The sequence below is a fragment of the Schistocerca serialis genome, chromosome 2, assembly GCF_023864345.2.
Source record: "Schistocerca serialis cubense isolate TAMUIC-IGC-003099 chromosome 2, iqSchSeri2.2, whole genome shotgun sequence".
Taxonomy (NCBI): domain Eukaryota; kingdom Metazoa; phylum Arthropoda; class Insecta; order Orthoptera; family Acrididae; genus Schistocerca; species Schistocerca serialis.
In genome coordinates, this window is record NC_064639.1 from 463,048,792 (window position 1) to 463,068,719 (window position 19,928).

Sequence of the window (19,928 nt, forward strand, 5' to 3'; positions counted from 1 at the left end):
ATTTACTTCAAGTCTATTAGGCCATCTACTCCTACCCTGTGTCTCTCTGCCCAACTCCTCTATCTTCCTCTCTGTCCATCTCTTTCCTCCCCTCTCTCTCTGACCACCATCTCCAGCCCCCACTCTCTTTCTATCTCCTCCTACCCCTCTCTCTGTCCAGCTGCTACTCACCCTCTCTACGTCCATCTGCTCCTCCCCACTCTCTCTGTCCATCTATTCCTTCCCTCTCAGCCCATCTGCTACTTCCTCCTCTGTCCATTTCCTCCTCCCCTTCTGAGTCCATCTTCTTCTGCCCCCTCTATCTCCCCCTCACTCTTTTTATTTTCTCCTGCATTTCTCTGCCCATATCCTCCTCCCTCCCCCTCCCCCCTCTCTCTTTGCCTATGAATTCTTCCCTTTCTCTGTTTATTTCCTCCTCCTCTTCTCTCCATCTATCTCCTCCTCCACCCTCTTTTGGTCCATTCCATCCTCCAACCTCTCTCTGTCCATCTCCTCTTTCCTTCCTCTGTCCATCTTCTCCTCCTTCCTCTCTCTGTTCATTTCCCCATCCCCTCTCTCTGTCCATCGCCTCCTCCGTCAGAATGTGTCCATGTCCTCTTCCTCCACCCTCCCCCCCCTCTTTGCCTGTCCATCTCTTCCCACCCCTTCTCTCTCCACATTATCACCCCCACCCCAATAGTAGGTTGTTGATTTTTGCCCCCACAGTATTTCTTTCCAGATAGTAAGTTACACATGTAGCAAATTGGTTGAAACTGATCCATGGGTTCAGTGGAGTTTTTTACCAACTGCTTTGCCTGCAAACTATCAGTCACATATATTTCACATACGTTTAGTATACTTCACACAAATTTATGCCATATTTTGCCTGTATCTCCAACCAATTTTATCCTGCAGTTTTGTTTTCACAAAGTTTATTGTTTATTATGTCATATCTCCTGATCTGTATGTCATACAATGATTTAATTTTGAAGGTAGATTCAGTGGCATGCATGGATACTGGCTGTTAAATGTGTTGCAAATAGTGTTAGTAGCAAAGAAGCAGTAAATTTAAATGTCTTGCATGGTGTGGCAGCATTTGATGCATCTCAACTGTTTATGATGTCATACCCCCTGAACTATGTGACAGACAACAACATAGTTTTGGAGGTATATTCAGTGATGTATGTGAATACTATTGACAAAGTGTGTCACAAATACAGTTTGTAGTAAAGAAGTAATAAGTGAGATCATTAAGCCTAATGCAGCAGTTTTATTTCATGTACTGCAAAAATATAGTGAGCAATAAGCTTTTTCCTTTTTACCTTCTTGTGGGGGTTATCAGTGAGAAAAAGTTTAAAGTTTGAAATTATGTGTAAACTTCATTGTAAGTCACCGAGTGCTCTTATTCTCAGATACTAGACGAATAAAGTCTGAGTATCCGTGTGTCATGGGCAGCACTTCTATCTCACCCATAACTCCTTTGATAGGTCAGTGATTCTCAAGCCATAGCAACTCTTTCCAGACAATAAGAGACATGTATACCAAATTTAGTTGAAACTGGTCCAGTAGTTTATGAATACATGTGGAACATAAATACATACATACATTTTTATAATATATATGGATTTAGGTCCTTAGACCTTTGCATCATGTAAATAATTTATTTATACTCCAGTGCTAGCACTTTAATATTTTATCTCTGAACTTGCTCTTTATTGTTAGTCCTCACTCTGGTTCTGTGCAGTCTGTTTGAGTTCTCATCTGCTTCCTCCAAAAATTTTTATCATTTTGCACTTCTTTAAAGCATTCTGAACGAAATCTTTCTGAAAGTTCTTTGTTTTCTTTTAATTATTCATGATCCACTTTCAGTTGTCATTTATTGCTATTCTCCTGTTTTCAGGAACACTGCAGCCGTCACCTTTCCTTTAATGCTGTGAGCTTTCTTGAGCACATTTGGTAATCTTACAAAATGATCATGAACATTATTAACGTTTAAAAACTGAATAGAAAGGATGTCTCTCACTGCACTTGTCATCCAGTCAAACATTACTGAACTGAGTTTCATGATGACATTCAACTCAAGGTCATCTAATTATAATCCCAAACAAGTATAAAATTCTTAACATGACATGCAAGAGAGTTACATAGCAGTTGGCATGAATGTAATGGATTAAATTTAATTCTTTTGCAGAGTACACAGAGGATGGAGAAAGGCGCAGCTTCCATACTAGGACCTTGGGAAGCGAACAATATGTGAAATCTTAAATTCTCACCACACTCAACTAGTAAAGATAATCAGCAACTGATTTTACTTCTATTAACATATTGTGACTGCTAATTTTTTTTTAATTTTATTTATTTATTTATTTTTCATCTTTGAGCACTTTGCATGCTATAGATGTTAACAGTTTGTACAGCTTGAACAATACAAATGATACATATAATAATAATACAGAAAACAGTTAGCTTTCCCCACAAACATAGAAGGAGTTTAAGTTACAATTTTAGATCTTCTTTTGCACAAACAAAATATTCCTCTGTGGCATATAAAGCCTTCTTTTTGTGTCAGTTTTGCAGAACATTTCTGAAGGATTTAAATGAGATAGTGTGTGCTTCTGGTAGCAATGGATTGAACAGTCTGACTCAAAGGTATTTATAGTTGTTGTGAGTTTTGGTAACTCTTGTAAAGGGTTGGTCAATCTTTTCTTTGTGACATATATTGTGACAATTAAATTATTGCCTTAATGTGTAGCTCTCTTGGTTTGTGTGGACTGTTGTGACTATCGCCTACTTTCTTGAAAAGCAGCCTACAAGATACATTGTTTTTTAAAATACATGGGAGTTGCCCCAAAGCAGCATGTTATGCGGCTATCAGGAAATGCATAATAGGAGCTGAGTATCATGTTTTCACTCACAAATGTTCAAAATTTCTGTAAAAGGTATATTAACATTACTCTAGATAATTTAGTGCACATAGAATCTGTGTGGAGTTTCCAGGTTATTTTGGAATCCAAGTGGACACCTAGAAGATTAATAGAAATACAATTGTTGTTGGTATTGTGTAAACTAAAAATTACATTTTCAGTTTAATTCTGGTTTACAGTTAATTCATTTCCTTTAAACTAGGTACTAGAAATTCTGAGGATGGCTTTGCTTTGTTCCCTTAGCCCCTCTACATTGTTTCCACTTGCAATGAAAGTGGTTTCATCAGCATACAGAACAGATTTAGACGGCATGATACTAGGTAGGTCATCAATATATATTATAAACAATAAGGATCCCAGTATGGAACCTTGAGGCACACCTCTTGAACATCTAAGAACCAAGAGCTCATACTATTAAAGTGTACCTTCTGCTTCCTATTATTAAGATACAATCCTATAAGAGTGAGTTCTGTATCTCTGATGTCATAGCACCTCAGTTTATCTATTACAGTCCAATTGTTCACAGAGTCAAATGCATTGCTCATGTCAATCAGTAGAGCATCAACATATGACTTTGCTTCAAAGGCAGTGAATATTGTTGAAACAACATTTTCAACAGCTTTCAGTGTGGATGAGTTTTCCCTGAAGTGCTTGTCAGTGTTCTATTGCAGGTGAAATGTTTGAAAATTTGTTGGTACAGGCAATGTTCTTCTTTTTTTAAAAGTATTGGTACAAGAGAAATAGGACAGTAGTCATCAACAAATAACTTGTCTCCTTTAAGCAGGCTGGAAAAGAACAACTCATAAAAATCCAATTTATTAGCATGCCAAATGATCATAGTATAATGTCCACAATCATTTTAACAACAAAATTTAATAGACTGTACAAGTCTTCTGATTTTGAGTTGCTGAATTTTGGCATAGCTACAGCAATATAAGTGACAGCAATTTGTGTCCACTTGAATATAGATGCTGCAGGTTTGTTGTGCAGTACGAATAACATTGCTTTTTTTCTAAATATTTATTAATGTCTGATTTATAGTTGTCATTTTGTTGAGCTGGGTGTCCTTTGTTACCAGAATTAATAAAGAAATTATTCATTTTGTAGGGTGTGATGCTGATAGTACCACAACTGGTTCTATTAGTATTACCCAGTTCTGACTAAAACAGGAATCTGACTGATTTTTCCTTTCCTCCAGCACTTAGTTATTCCTAGTTCACATCCACCCAGTTCTATTGAAAAAGAATGTAATTATTTTACAAATGGCCACCATTCTATTGATCCTACTTCATAAATGGTATGCACAAATTCCTTTGCTGTACATAATAGTATCATTATTCTGCTGCTGTAGATATATTATTGTGTTCTCATCATCTTTAAAGTCTAAGGTGAAATGAGAGATGAAGAAAAGACCAAACTCTTTTGTGCTGTTACATAACATTTAGAAGTTTCCATATAAAAAACAGGAAACACTAGGTAGTGAGAAAAAAATTTAAAGTCCCTGTAAAATGATTAGCTCATAAACTTACCTTGAGGGGCTTGTTGTTTGGTGCCAGTGGTTTAATGGTTAAGTTCTTGCCTGAGGTGTATAAAATCTGATTTGAATCTGGACTCCATAAGGCACAGTAAACAGGGCAGTCAGTATGCACGACAGTTGACCTAAGCATTCCACTACGTGACCACACTTTAACTTGGCCATCTTCTCCAGCTTATTGGCATGAAATGGAAAATATATAGCTATCATGACTAATATGCATTCATACACATAAAAGTGTGATTAATCATAAAACTTCTTATTACATATCCAACACACGGAGTGTTCCATTTACCTTGACCACCCCACATAACTGTTTGCCCATAAGCAAAATAAATACTATATCAAGTTTATGTATAGCTACCTGGGGAACATTCACCAGCATGACTGTCTTTCTTGTAACTTTGTTTGCTATGCAAACATAATATATTTTTTTAAAAATACCCTATATTTTTTAATCGGTAATCCCCATCTTTTTCTCAAGACCTGTTCAAAAAGTATATCACAATGTACCACTCACATAAACATAACATTATCAAAAAGTTAACATAAATTGATTTTGATTCTCGTGCACTAGCACTCTGTACAGGTACCTGGGATAACACAACTCGTCCATTTGTTGGGGCTGATAGTAAACAAATAGAAACACAAGCAATGTGCAACCTGATCATTACTGTTCTACTAACTTATATTCTCCAATGAAGAGTAGCATTTCTATCATGTCTCCATTCGTGTTCACAGTACTTGTACAAACTTTCAAGTGAAGACATTTGACTGAATAAACAGTGTCCATTATTTCCCGCCCCCACCACCTTACATCTTGCCCCTTTCAAGTCATTTACTCTATTTTCTTCCTCTCCTCCTACATTCATCTGCCTTGGCAACCACTCAAAAACAGTCAATGTTGACATGGCCAGCGTGTGTTGTTTGGTGATTGAATGATGATAATGATGACGATGGGTTTAAAGAGACTGAGTTATTAGCCTTTCATTGTACTGGAAATTCATGTCAAATATGTGAAATTTGAAAAGCAGGACCATCAGCTCTAGGGTCTGTGACCTTGTTGTCATGGCTGAAAATGTCAAATGGTTAAAAGTGAGGTAAAACTCAGGCAGCTAAGAACCGTAGCTGGTCTCTGAAGAACACCCAAGAAGGATCATCATAGTCAGTACAATTAAAGTGAGGTGAGAAAATGAAGACTGTACAGATTAGAGTGCTAATTAGCTTAAACAGTTAAATAAATACAATATGCAATAAAAAATTTAAAATACATGAAACTTCAGTGGTGGAAAGTATCCTGAGGCCAGCCATGGCACACACCGCAGTGAGGAGTACTTCCCCCACATCCACCTCTGATCTGACACTGAACATTGAGGTGCATTTAATTCTTTATATAATCTGCTTCCCCTCAAGCAATTTATGTCTTTTTCAGCTGCTGTCCCATCACCCACAAGTATCTGGAGTCGAGAGGTAGACAAGTCGATAGCTTGTCCCAGATCAGCCAGCAGGGCACACACTGTGAAAAAAATGGGCTATTGTAAAGTGACTCCCATAGTTGCAATGGGGTCACTCCTCTTGACACACAGGAAACTTGTAGGTAAGTCTGATGTGGCTAAGACATAATCAGCAAAGTGAGATGGCATTTTTTGAGATGTTTGGAGTGAAGCATGCCATGCCTTCGTGGTACCCTCGATTGCCCTCGGCCTGTTTAGAGTTGTAGTAGCCTGTCGTTCATATCACAGATTTTCAAAATTTGGCATCACAGTGGCAGTTGTAGGTATGTGGCCAACACTCTGAGTTTAAGTTTGTCTATTGCCGTTGCCTCTTTAGGTAATTTGTCAGCAAGTTCATTTCCCAAAATACCCCTGTAGCTCGGTGTCCAGATGACTATTCTGGAGCTGCAAGTCAGTTAACAGGTCTTAGCTGTCAGAAACCAAAACATTTCCAGGATAGCTCTGAAATATGACTTTTAAGCAGGTCATGGAGTCTCTAAAAACAAAGAAGTTGTTTTTTTGGCTACATATATGTGTTAGGCAGAGAATACTTCACCTGCCCCTTTGTGTGTGCAAATGTATAAACAAATCTGCTGTTGACTTTGATCCACTGTGCAGATGCTTGTTGAATTGGGCGAAACATGGAGATACTAAAGGAATTTACATTGGAAAAATGTGGTGTCAGCACATTCCTTAGGGTCATGGAAGAGGGTCCATCCAAACTATAGGAAATGGCCTCCCTGATCACCAGATCTCACTCTGTGTGACTTTTTTCTGTGGGGACACATTAAAGATCTGGTGTATGTACTGCCCTCACCATGTGATGTAGCAGAGCCCCAGGAGAGATTACCGGAAGTGACTGCCACAGCGACGATGCCATGCAAGGACGGGTATGCCAAGAGTTCGATTACCGTATTGACATCTGCTGGGTCACTCGTGGTTCACATATTGAATGTTTGTAATTAAAAAAAATTAAAAAAAAAAACAGAGTTTCTCTTCAAAATGCAATATGTATGACATCTGTACAATGTTTAGTTCTTGTGCAATAAATAATTGAAAGTGTTCATGGACTTAATATACACCCCGTATATACAGTTAAAATTACCCTTCTTTTAGAAACATTGGAAATTATGAAATATTCAGCACACTTAAAATTCCTACTATTAATTGCACAAACTGATGCTGATTATTAAATTTAGTTCTGGATTCATTTATAAAATAATAATAGAAAGTCATGTGTGAAAAAAATTTGTAAACTCTTTGGGAAATTGTTAGTACCACAGAATGAGGTAGTAGTGGGCATGTCTCTGATGTGATCAGACATGTTTTCAATTTTGGCAATAACAATGTAATTTTAGATTTAAAAGTGGAGAGTGTAAAGACAGTGCGATATAGAAAAATGTGATATAATAAAAATTACAGAAACAGAAATTACAGAGCAGGCTTACTTCAGCATTATGATGTCATTTGTAACATACAATGTCAAAAATTTCAGCCTCAACAACCATCCCTAGACTTGAAGAACTGGAGCCAACTACGAGAAAAGAAGATAAGTAAAAAAGTTTATTGTAAGTCTTACTCCTCTTGAAGCTTATTAAAAGAGGCAATTTGGAAGAGAGTGACAATCAACAAGTGATGTGAGGGTGGGAAAGATTATAAGCGTAGGTGTTGTCGCGAATCAATTGACTGATAATGAAGTTTTGTCTGTTGCAGAAGAAGGGACAGTGATTTGTGTCATTTGCAGTTTATATATAAATGAATTTCCGATCACACAAAGAAAGAAGACTGAGAGCTGCCCAACAAAGTCGCATCAACAGTGACGAGGAACTACCAACGACAGACCAGATCAATTGAAAGAGAACTTTATAACTAGAACCAAGGACATCAAAAAGGAAAGATACGTACAAACAATTTGTGAAATTAATTTGCTTGTGGACTCATATGCTTGTTAACAAAATGAACAGAGATAATGGTGGTAGTGATGCAGAAGTGAAAGATGTGGGATCTAGGCAGGACATGTTTGAGCTGAGTGAAAACGTAAGCAGCAAAGACAGTAAAAGCTGATATTTTGTATTAATTTTGGCAAAACTAGAGGAAATGAAGACATAACAATAGCAAATTTAGTGTAGTTAATGAATAGTTAATAGAAAAATTTACTGCACTAAAAGGACAATTAAATGACCCAAAAATTGAAACCGGATAGGGTACAATACTAAATAGACTGACTAAGCAATCAGGTTTCAGAGTTAAAAAACAAGTTGTCAGAGAGTTTACAAGGTGTTGAATGAAAAAGTTGATGTCTTGGAAAATAAATTTATTGTTTTGGAAAATCTGCAGATCAGGAGAAGAATGTTAATCACATTTTAGAGTTCAACAGAAGGCCGTAGAGGAAAAAATGGAACAAAACTTTAATAGCTAAGATCAAAACATTTTAAGTGTTGAAAACAATATGCACACTAATGTAAATGTTTTAGATCAAAAAATTTCAGCTGTTCAGGAAAATTGCATTCACAAAAATCTGTATTCAAGCAATGGTATAGTGTGGTCCAACATTCCTATCAAAAGTTTTCCATCAGCGGATTTTCTGCACCACTGTACAAATAGTTTTGTGTCAGGCATGAGTGACAATCAAAAAATTAAATTTGTTAAAAAATGTCTTGTAGGCAAAGCTCTGTCTTGGATAAATTTAAATTTAAGTCAGTGGGAAACATATCAAAGTTTCGAGAAGAGTTTTTAAATAAATTTTGGTCAGAAGCTGAACAGGGGAGAATTAAAAGTGAATTTTTGAATAGTCCTAATTATAGGAATAGGGACAGTACTTTGATTGAGTTTTGTAAGAACCAACTTAAGAAATTAACAACCTTGACAAACTATTTGAAGAAATGACATTGATTGATGCACTCCAAAGGAGATTAAAGGAAAGGCTGCAGTGGGATTTAGTACACAGACCTGACAATCGTCTTGAACAATTTTTATGACATGTTGACAGGCTGGGTAGGGTAGTAGAAAGAAGTATGTACCATAACAATCGGAATGATAGAGATCACAATGTGAATAACTACAGAAACAGAGATAATGGTAACTTCTATCAGGGTCAAAATGTTAATAGCGACAGGAATTTTGAACATCAGCAGGACATCAATAATGGGGATAACCATGGGCAATTTAATAGAAGAAACAATCATAGAAGTAACTACTTGAGAAATGGCAGTCCGCCTCAATAAAGGTCCACAGTTTTTAGACGAGGAAACACAAAAAGCACAGGACCCCCAATTTACACTTGCAATTACACAATAAGTAATAAGTAATAACAGTGTTAATGATATGGCACAGGTATCTGAAGTTGAACAGAAAGAATATCAGGTTTTTCATTTATGTTTTGACCAAAAGTTTTGTGATACTATGTTTAATTATAGTGCTGTAGGTGTTAAACACAAACCAGAACATGAGAGTAGTGAGAATTTCAATGCAGTATGAACTAATAATTTCTTCTCTTGGTCAGAAAACAGTGTTATTTATGTATGTAAATCAGGTGATGACTGTATTGGAAGTGAACAAGGTGGTATTTTTTATGTAGATATGAATGAGAGCTGTAAAATAACTGAGGTTGGTAAGTCTGAGACTGATGGCTCACTGCAAATGAATGTAGGCGAGGTAAGTGACTTTGATGGAGATGAGACTTACATTGTTAATGATGTTGTTGATGAAGTAATTTTGGAAGAATACGATGATGATGACGATATGAGGTACTTGTGGAGTTTGAGAATAATGAAGTTTCAGAGTTATTTGTGAATGATGTTGACGATACAGATATGGTAAACGATATATGTGATGATGGAGGTGACAGTCATGGTATACCAGTCCAGTCAAAGTAGTTTTTCATTAATGTCATGCAGAGCAATGATCCAAACAGTAAATGTAAGTTATCTATGAGCCTGGAGGATAAAGGTGAAAACTTTTTGAAGTTTGTTTGGGACAAGATTGATGATAACATAGATAAATGTGCATTCTGGAATAAGTTATCTGTGGTTAGTCAAAATTTGTATCCGAATTGATGGAATGAAGTGAAAGAAGATCTAAGTAGGAAATATAATTTTTACATAAATATATTATGTGGTCCTTCTGTGATAAGTAATGTTAGTTGTGTTGTGGATAAGTGATGTTAAGTGTGTTATGGAATTCACTCACTGTGTTCAACCTTTATCTGACAAGATGAGTAACCAAAGTAACGCTATGATACCAGTAAAGTTGATAAAACCCTGTAAAGACAGTGTGGATGTAGCATTTGACGAAACAGAAGGCGATCTTTTACAAGAAGTGTCTAATAACAGAGATGATTCACATTTTGAGTGTCATTACATTAAGATTAAAATTGATCAGTGGGAAGGAAACTGTTTAATTGATACAGGTACCCAGATTCGTGGCATATCTGAACAATTTAGAGACAAGATCAAGTACAGTCAGAATTTTGTGGAAATATTCATAGTAGGTGTAAAGATCAGAGGAGCTACAGGTAAGCAAAGCAAATTGGTAAAATTTCAGGTACTCCTAATATTTAGTATAGAAGACAAAACCTTTGAACATGGATGCTTGGTGACCCCTACACTGGAAGAAAATATAACTCTCTGTATGGATTCGATAGTGAAAGTTGAGGCTTGTTTTGGATGGAGTGCGAAAAAATTGTTTATTTTGGAACATAAAAGTAATATTTATGTGAAAACTAATTTCTGTATTTCTGTGGGAAAAGTTGTAACTATTTGCAAAACATTGTGAACCAAGGGGAGTGCCAGGTGTTTGATGATGATATAGATGTTGATGACACAGAGGATCAAGATTTTGAATGTGTAGTATATCCTAAAGTAAGGGAAGCTACGACTCTTAATGACCTACAAAAGGAACAACTTAGGAATTTGTTATTGGAATTCAGAAATGTGCTTAGTGAAAAACGAGGGAAAGTCAAAGGCTATCAGTACATGATTTACCTTAGAGATCATCAACCTTTTTTTCTCATGCCATATAATATACCATTTTCAAAAAGGAAAGATGTAGAAAAAGAAAATCAGAAAACAGAAACATGGGGTGTAATTGAGAGAAGTAGGAGTGCTTACAATAATCCTTTAGTTGTGGTAATTAAGAGAAATGGTGGAGTGAGAATTGTTTTGGACTCTACACATCTTAATAAATTTCTTATTAGAGAGAATAACGATCCTGAGAACATGGACGAGCTGTTACACAAATTTTATTATGTAAAATACATGATTAGTTTGGACTTGACCTCTGGATTTCACAAGATCCCACTAGAAATTAATTCTAGAAAGTGTACAGCATTTTTGAGTGTAGGTAAGTGTTTTCAATACTGTGTGGTGCCATTAAGGCTAAATGTATCTGTAGCTGAATTCATAAGAGCTCTGGATTCTATCTTGCGAAGTGAAGTGAGTTCAAAATTAATTGTTTATGTTGACGACCTTCTGGTCACTGGAAAGACTCTGGAGCAACATTTGGATCTGTTAAGAGATGTGTTTTCAAAATTAGACTCAGGAGGTATGATTTTGAAAATAGCTAAGTGTAAATGTGGTGTGGAAGAAGTTAAATTTTTAGGACATGTTATATCTTAGAAAGAAACTGCACCTGATAAAGAGAAACTTGATGCTATTGGTAATTTTCCTACTCCTCGCAACAAAAAAAAGCTCGAGTCCTTTTTTTGCATTAACTGGATTTTACAGAAAATTTTGTGGTAGCCAAGCTTTGAATGCTCTATGCTTGTGCAAACTTTTGAAAGAGAATACCATTTAGTTTTGGAATCAAGAGTGTCAGGATGCTTTCAATGAGATCAAAGGACAGTTGTGTCAAAGTCAGATATTGTTCAGACCAGATTTGTCTCTTCCTTTTCTGTATTATGACAGAGAATAGTGATGTTGGTTTGGGTGCTCATTTATTTCTGGAGATTGAAGTTGAAGGTGTTATTGAACATAAATCTCTTGCATTAGTTTCAGGAGACTTAAGACTGACTCAGAGGATTGAAAACTATGTTGGCCGGAACAGTGTATTGATACTTTAATTACTTATACACATGAGAGCTTTGGTCTTTGTGGATCAACCAAATTCACACAAAAGATTCAAGAAAACATGTATTTTTATAACATAGGAAGGAGAGCCAAGAAGAAGATTGCCAGCTGTGACAGATGTCAAAGAGTAAAGGTAAGTAACCAAACAAGCAGAGGCCAAATACCAACCTAGATCTCATGTCTGTGGCTCTTTATGGGCCTTTGCCTTAGTGCAAGAATGGATTCTGTTATGTTTTTGTCGTGTTTGATATATTTTCAAAATTCATAAAGCTGTTTCTTCCTAAGAAAGCTACCAGTAAGCACATCATCTCTAAGTTTGAAAAAGCATATTTTCATCAGGTGGGTATTCCAAAAGTGATTTTATCTGATAATGGTTCTCAGTTTAAATCACAAGCTTGGAAAGGTTTCGTTGATCACACCAAAATAAGGCACATCCTAATCTTGGTGTGCCATCCTTCGAGCAAACTGCAGAAAGATACATGAGAGGCATTGGAAGGCTGTTTAGAACATATTATAGCAGGAATCATACCAGTTGGATTGATTATGTCAGTGATTTTGAAGATATTATGAACAGCTTACAACATTCTTCAATAAGTTTTTCACCATTTGAAATCGTGTTTAATCGCAGACCAGCTAACACTATTTCTGAGAATACTGAGTTTCCACCATGTAAAATTCTGTCACCACATGACAGGGAAGAGTGTGTTAGGGAAATGATGAAAAAACAGGGGGATAGGAGAAAGCAGAGACATGATGGTAAAGGCAGATTTTCTAAGTCTGAGGTAGGAGATCTTGTGACGGTGAAAGCCAAAGAAAAATCTAAAGTGTTAACATCTGAGATAAATTTTTTTTCGATATTTATATTGGACCATTCGAAATTCTTGAAAATCCACATCCTAATGCATACAGACTCGTGTATCCTAAATCTAAGAAGATGTTTGGATTATGCAATATCACTAAACTGAAAGCATTTACACATGATCCATAAGGACCTATTTTTTTCCATTGTGATGAATTTAATATGTAAGATGATGTGATTTCCAGAGTACTGTCTCATCTATTGACTGAGTTTAAATGTATTTGCAGATTTCCATGACTATATGATTGTGTTTTGTTTGTCATGAATTTAGTATGTAAGATGATGTAAATTTTAAAGTTCTGTCTTATCTATTGACTGAGTTAAAATCTATGATACACTACATAATTATGCTCTGTAATAGATTTGTGCTTCAGAATTTGATACATATATGCCATGAGACTAAATAAGTATATCCTTTTGCAATTTTGAAATGGGATGATGTTCATATTTTGTACTGAAAAAATTAGGAATAGTATCTTAGTGTATCTGTGTGTATCACCTTGCTAGTTCATTTTTTCTTTCATTGCATTTAACTCTATTTATTAATGTTTAAAATGTGAATGCTTTTTAATCCTATCTGATGTAAATCCTACATAATTGCTTTTGCAATATAAATAGGGAGAGCATATGCCGTGTGATGTGAAGAAGGTATTCAACACCATATTTGTATTGTATTGTATTGCATTAAACTGGGGACCTATAAATGACAGAGAAGCTTTTTCCCGCTGTAGCCCTCAGTAGTTCACAACCCCACAACAAGCCACAGCAGCCCACCCATCCACCGCCACCCCACTCCAAACCCAGGGTTATTGTGTGGTGTGGCCCCCGTTGACCCCCCAACCACACAACTGCCCCCCTCCCCCCCCCCCCCCCCCCTGGTACACATACATGGAAATGGTGCACAGCAATCGCCGACACAATGAAACTGAGGCGGAATAAGGGGAACCAGTCTGCATTCGCCAAGGTAGATGGAAAACTGTCTTGAAAACCATCCACAGGCAGACCTGCACACTGCACCTAGACGCTAATACGCCTGGCGGATTTGTGCCAGGGACTGGCTCACTTTCCCGCTTGGGAAGCAGCGCCTTAGACCGTGTGGCTATCTGGGCGGGCTAAATCACATTTAGTACACAAAATAATGTTTCAGGATTTGATGTGAATGCTAGACAGGAAGTTACCTGTCCATTGGAGTGTGTGATGAGAACTCTAGGGAGCAAACTGAGAGATGTGGGTGTATCCACTCCCCACATTGCTGCATGGCTGTACCCTGCTGGACCAGTCAAATTACAAGAGATTTTAGGTGCTGGGTAATGTACTCAAGCATCTGTCACCTACATCAGTATTGTGACTGAGATTTGTAAATTGTTAGCCAAGACTGTCAAGTAGGGGCATTGACTTCCCAATACATAATGTAACTTTAAATCACTTTTTTTTTTTAATGAACTGTAAATGAGTCCTATAGGCCTTCGTGAATGTGGGTTAGTTTGTATGGACAATTGGCAAATAGTGTGGAAGACATCTAATAGTATAGACAATATAACAAGATGTATACATGTCTGCTTCCATACACTGATTTTGGTCCTCAAGCTACTTGATTATGTCATCATTCAAAGCACATTAGGTGTCCTTCTCCAAATGGCCTGCACTCTTGTAAAAGTTTATAGAACAAGGAGGTCAAACCACAAGAGTATATGTAACTATGCCAAAAAGGTTGAAGGAAAGGTGAAATGGGCTAAAACTGATGATTGCCCAGATAATAACCAAGATGTCAATGTTAAAGTCTGACTAGGTTTAAGACTCCTTTTAGACACCTCTTATGACAGGCAAATAATTATTGTGGGTCTATTCTAGTCCACAACACCGCAGGAGGAGTTGTATGGGTATGTGTGAGATGCTGGGCTTAAACTTTAGAAACAGCCTCTCACTGAAAGCTAAAGAAATTGACTGAACACATGTTTATGTGCCCTGCATCGATGACATATCCTTACTTTTGTTTAATGTACTGACAAAATAGTCCAACATTTTGATGAAACCAATGTAAATGAATAGAGTTTGATTAAAAATTGTGTATACAAAATGGTATCCCCCTCCGTCCACCCTTAAGTTAGCCAGTCCATTGTTTCCAGTAGCCATAACCCTTCCAATAATCCAATAAATTAATAAAAACTATAAAAAGAATGACTTTAACAAAACTCATTTTATCTGCTAACAGAATTCTATATGATAATGCTAAACAAATAGAAATTTATACATAATGATCAGCAAATATAAATTCAATACATTTTTTCTATTAGAACTGTTTAATTGAGCAATGTACAGTACAATGGCTGTAAGTTCACAGAAAACATAAGATGATCCAAAAACCATATGTATAATACCAACTGTTTTAATAGTATTATGAAATGACATTAAGTTTTGAATAGATTAGTATAATTACTATTATTATTTATTATATATTTGAATCATAATATATGATCTATAGAAAAAATAACAGTGACTATCTATTTGACAAGTTTCAAGCACAGTGTAGTTGCTGAGACCATGTAATTCAGAGGGAGATTCAGTTACCTGTTAGAAGCCCTGCACCATCATAGCTCCAACGAGCACTAAAAATGGCTCCTTTGTGAGCATCAACTGATTTCTCTATTCTTCCATTTTTGTTGACCAAATGGAATTTGCCTGGGAAAAAATAAAATATATTGATGATAATAGAATTATATATGGTACCAATATGAACCATAATCATAATGGAAGTATTAGAATATTATAATGTTAGTAGAGATTTATGAAAAACATTTCAGCAAATTAATATATTTGACATGAAGTCCCTGAGGTAATTAGTCATCCACATAGGGGTTGGAAATCAGAAATCATATGCTGATTCTGGCATCTCAAGAAGTTAAATACAGTATTCCAAAATACCTGTTTATTAACATAAAGTACAAGTTATTTTAGAAAGATTCATCTGATTGCACAAGATTATATCTTTTACACGAATGAAGATAGAAACTTTGGGTGGATTTCAACTTATGCATAGGACAATAAAGTTTTTATTTTCAAAAGAACCATTTGATTTTACAAGGTCATGTATTTTACAGGTGCAAAGGTACAAACTTGGAGTACTATTTACAATTATGTTTAGGATCATAGTTTTCATTTGCTTTTCACAAATGTTCAATCTGTTGTCCAATGGATGCATGATGAACAACCAAATGACAGTAAGACTCATTCCATACTTTTACAAGCATGTCTGGAGTTACTGTATTTACTGTTGTTGCTATGCAGCATCACAATTAACCCAAAACTGTTGGAAAAAGAGGCACATAGATGGAGAAATTCACAACATCCTCTCTCTCACCCCTCCCCACTCAAAAAAAGTACTGTGAGATTGGATGACTTGGAGCCGTCCTAAAGAAAAATGAAATTTTTGGTATGGTCTCACAACTGTGGAAGAAGCCAGATCTCCAACATGAGAAATGGTTAATTCCCAGCTGGCAAGATGAATGTACTTCTATGGCCTACACGCAAAAATTCTGCTAAATCAATTCTACCTCTTGAGCAAGCATTCAGGGCCAGCTTGTGGATTTCCACTTAGAGAAAAAAAGTGTCTTGAAACTACTGTTGCCATTGTTGAATGGTTTAAACCAGTGTCTTGAAACTATTGTTGCCATCGTTGAATGGTTTGAGCTCTGAATGTATAGTTCTGTACTCTTAAGACAAATTATGCTGCACTGGTGGACAGGGTGCCAAGGTAAACGTTTAGACTCGATACATCACTAACAGTCAAACCTCAGTTTCCATTTTCATTCATGTAGAAAATAGTGTCTCATGAAATCAGATGAATCTTTTAGAAATGCCAGAATAATTCTGACTGGGGTCAATCAGAACAGACTCAATACACAAAAAGCAAAGCAGAATTTTACTATGCCATGACATACTGTACCATGTGTTCACTGCCCCAGTTGTTTTTATTTGCTTCTATACGAAGTCTCGTAGCCTCTAGCAACTGCATGCTTTCTCTGTTACTCATCATCTCTGTGCTGCCATGTTATATTATAGATGTCACCAAAATAATTGTACAAGTACTTTATAAACAAAAATTTCATAAAGTAATATTACATAAACAATCCTCTTGTGTCCATTTTCAAACGGTTACATAATTATGTTGCGTCTCACAATCATATTTACACTAAACAATACATTAAATGTTCAGATTTAAATAATGACTTCATCCAGTTCATCATACAAGGAAGTCTCCACTGGATGTAGTTCCTGTAAAAAAACTTTTAAGGAATCATTGACTGCTCCACAATAGGTGCCAAATAAAGCTATGGGTTAAGACAGAGAAATGCTAAAACAGAAAAACAATGTGTGCAGGCTTCAATGAGTACCGTAACACAATCATGTCAAAAGACTTTTGACAAAACCTAAAGAAATTCTGGTAATATGTGAAGGCCATCAGTGGTACCAAAGTAAGTGTCCAGACACCTACAGATAACACTAGAACCAAATATAAGAGTAGCAAAGTGAAATCAGAAATGCTGAACTTCATTTTCAAATATTCCTTCACAAATGAAATTCAAGGAGAATTGTCCCAGTCCATTGTTCACAACATTCCAAAGATGAGTAATGTAGTGTCACAGACACTGGGAAACAACTGTAATAAAAAATAATGAAGAAATCTTGAGGGCCTGATGGGAATCCTATTAGATTCTATACAGAATTTGCAGCTTAGTAAGCCAGTTTTATAGCCTTGATTTATCACAGATCCCTCAAACAAAAAACCGTGCCCAGTAGTTAAAGGGAAACACAGGTTACACCCATCCACAAGGATACCAGAAGTAAGCCACCAGAGTACTGTTCAGTATCATTGACATCCATCTGTTCTAGAATCTTAGAACTTATTCTAAGCACAATAAGATATCTTGAACACAGTTACCTCCTCCAAGCCAACCAATACAGATTACGAGAACATCATTTGCACAAAACCCAAAGCTCACTTTTTTCTAATATCACATTCTTAAATCCAGGGGCCGAGGCAATCAGGTGGGTGCAATATTTCTTGAGTTATATACAGCACTTGACTCAGTACCACACCAATGCTTATTTACAAAAATATGATCATACAGGGTCATCATCATCATCATCATTATTCAACAGTTCCAGTTTCCTGGGTACTGGTAATGAGCCTCTTCCACTTTGTCCTGTCCAAATACACCTGTTCACGAAGGACATCATTCACTGTTCATCCTCTGGTCACTATATCAGCCATAATCAAGTCCATCCATAGGGTTTGAGGTCTTCCTTGAAGTCTTTTCCTTCCAAATGTCTTCCCAAATTTATTTTGGCTGTTCTACTTGGCTCCATTCTCATCACATGCCTGTATTATCGAAATCTAGATGCGTCAATTCAGTCTAATAGGGATGTCTTTATTCCGGCTTCTTTCCTCACCTCCTCATTCCTTAACTTGTCCATCTTGGTCTTCTGGATGGTGGATCAAAGAAATTTCATCTCTGATGCTTGCATCCTATCATACAGGGTATCAAATGAAATATGTGACTACATTGGGCTCTTCTTAGTAGGGATGATGAATGTCTTAATTTGGGTGGAAAGTCATTGACAGTTGTAGAAGTAACTTCTCGCATGCCCCAGGTAAGTGTGTTAGAATACTTGCTGTTCATGTTAATAACCTCACAGACAAAGATAATAATAATAATAATAATAATAATAATAACGTCATTTTTTTCAGATGATACAGTACTGTCTGAAGAAATCTGCACAAATATCCTGTCAGGTCTTTATAAGATTTCAGGGCAGTGCAGAAATTGGCAACTCATTCTATGTGTTCAAACTGTAAAATTGTGTGCTCCACAAAACAAAACAAAAAATATATTATCAACAGCAGTAAGTCATAGTTGGTATTAGTCAACTGACACAAATACCTGAGTGTAAAAAGTTCTAGGATATGAAAGTCAACGATCACATAGGCTCAGTCATGGATAAAGAAGGTGGCAGATTTCAGTTCACTCATAGTATACTAGAAAACTGCAATCAATCTACAAAGAAGACTGCTTACAAACCACTCATGTGACTCATCGTAGAATACTGCTCAAGTATGTGGGGTCCTGTACTAGATATGGCTAACAAGGGATATTGAACTTATACAAAGAAAGGCAGTACAAATGGTCTCAAGTTTGTCTTAACTATAAGACATTATCATGGAGATGCTGTAAACCCTAAAGTAGCACACACTAGAAGACAGACACCAAGTATTCGACAAAAGTCTAGGAACTAGCTTTAAGAGATGAATCTAAGAACATAAATCAAACACCCTCATACGGTTCTCCTAGTGATCATAAAGACAAAGTTTGCCTCATTAGAATTCATGGATTGGCATATAAGCAATCATTCCTCCATTATTTTATCCATGATGGTTTAAGAACGCTGTACCTGCTGAAATAACTTACAGGAATGCAGCAGAGTGATGTTGATGAGAACCACTGATATTTCAACAGGAGCAAACCCTGCCATTTTAAGGCATAACTACAGCAAGTAAGTGCTGCACAAGGGAATTTAAAACTTCAGTTTTCAGAGAAACTGCAGAAAGGGAACACACATACACATAACATCGTAAACACCAGTGCCACTAATAGCGATATTCATAATGAATGGATGACTTAGAGTTAAATCTGTCTCTCTGCTTTTTGAAAAGGGAAAGAGCAGGATTCCCTGCAGAATTTAAACAAAACCACTATCTCTATTTATAATATTACTTGCTAATTTTATTTCAGCTCCATCCTTAATACACTATCCCAGTACTTGCAAGTGCATGCCAGAGTCTCCATGTTGTTATATTTCATAGGATGACCGATACCAATACAGTGATCTGCAATGGTGGATTTGCTTGGGTGTTGTAAGCATGTGTGACTCTTAATCCCAGTACAGTTGTCCTCCTCAGTCCTCATACTCTGACCAATATACAATACGTCATACCTGCAGAGTATGTGATAGACACATGCCTTATGCAAATCCAGATCATCCTTTACAGAAACCACAAGATGGTAGATGGTGGTC

General features: G+C 36.4%; 1 protein-coding gene across 2 annotated transcripts in view; it reads right to left on the minus strand.

The window, feature by feature from the left end:
- LOC126457365 (intraflagellar transport protein 80 homolog) overlaps positions 1-19,928 on the minus strand; it is a 461,822-nt gene that overhangs the window by 387,554 nt on the left and 54,340 nt on the right. For both annotated transcript variants that reach the window (XM_050093607.1, XM_050093608.1), the window contains exons 3-4: positions 15,423-15,533; positions 4,433-4,611 (exon numbers count right to left, since the gene is read on the minus strand). In XM_050093607.1, the coding sequence (XP_049949564.1) occupies positions 4,433-4,611; positions 15,423-15,533 (290 nt within the window). The remainder of the gene's footprint in view (positions 1-4,432; positions 4,612-15,422; positions 15,534-19,928) is intronic.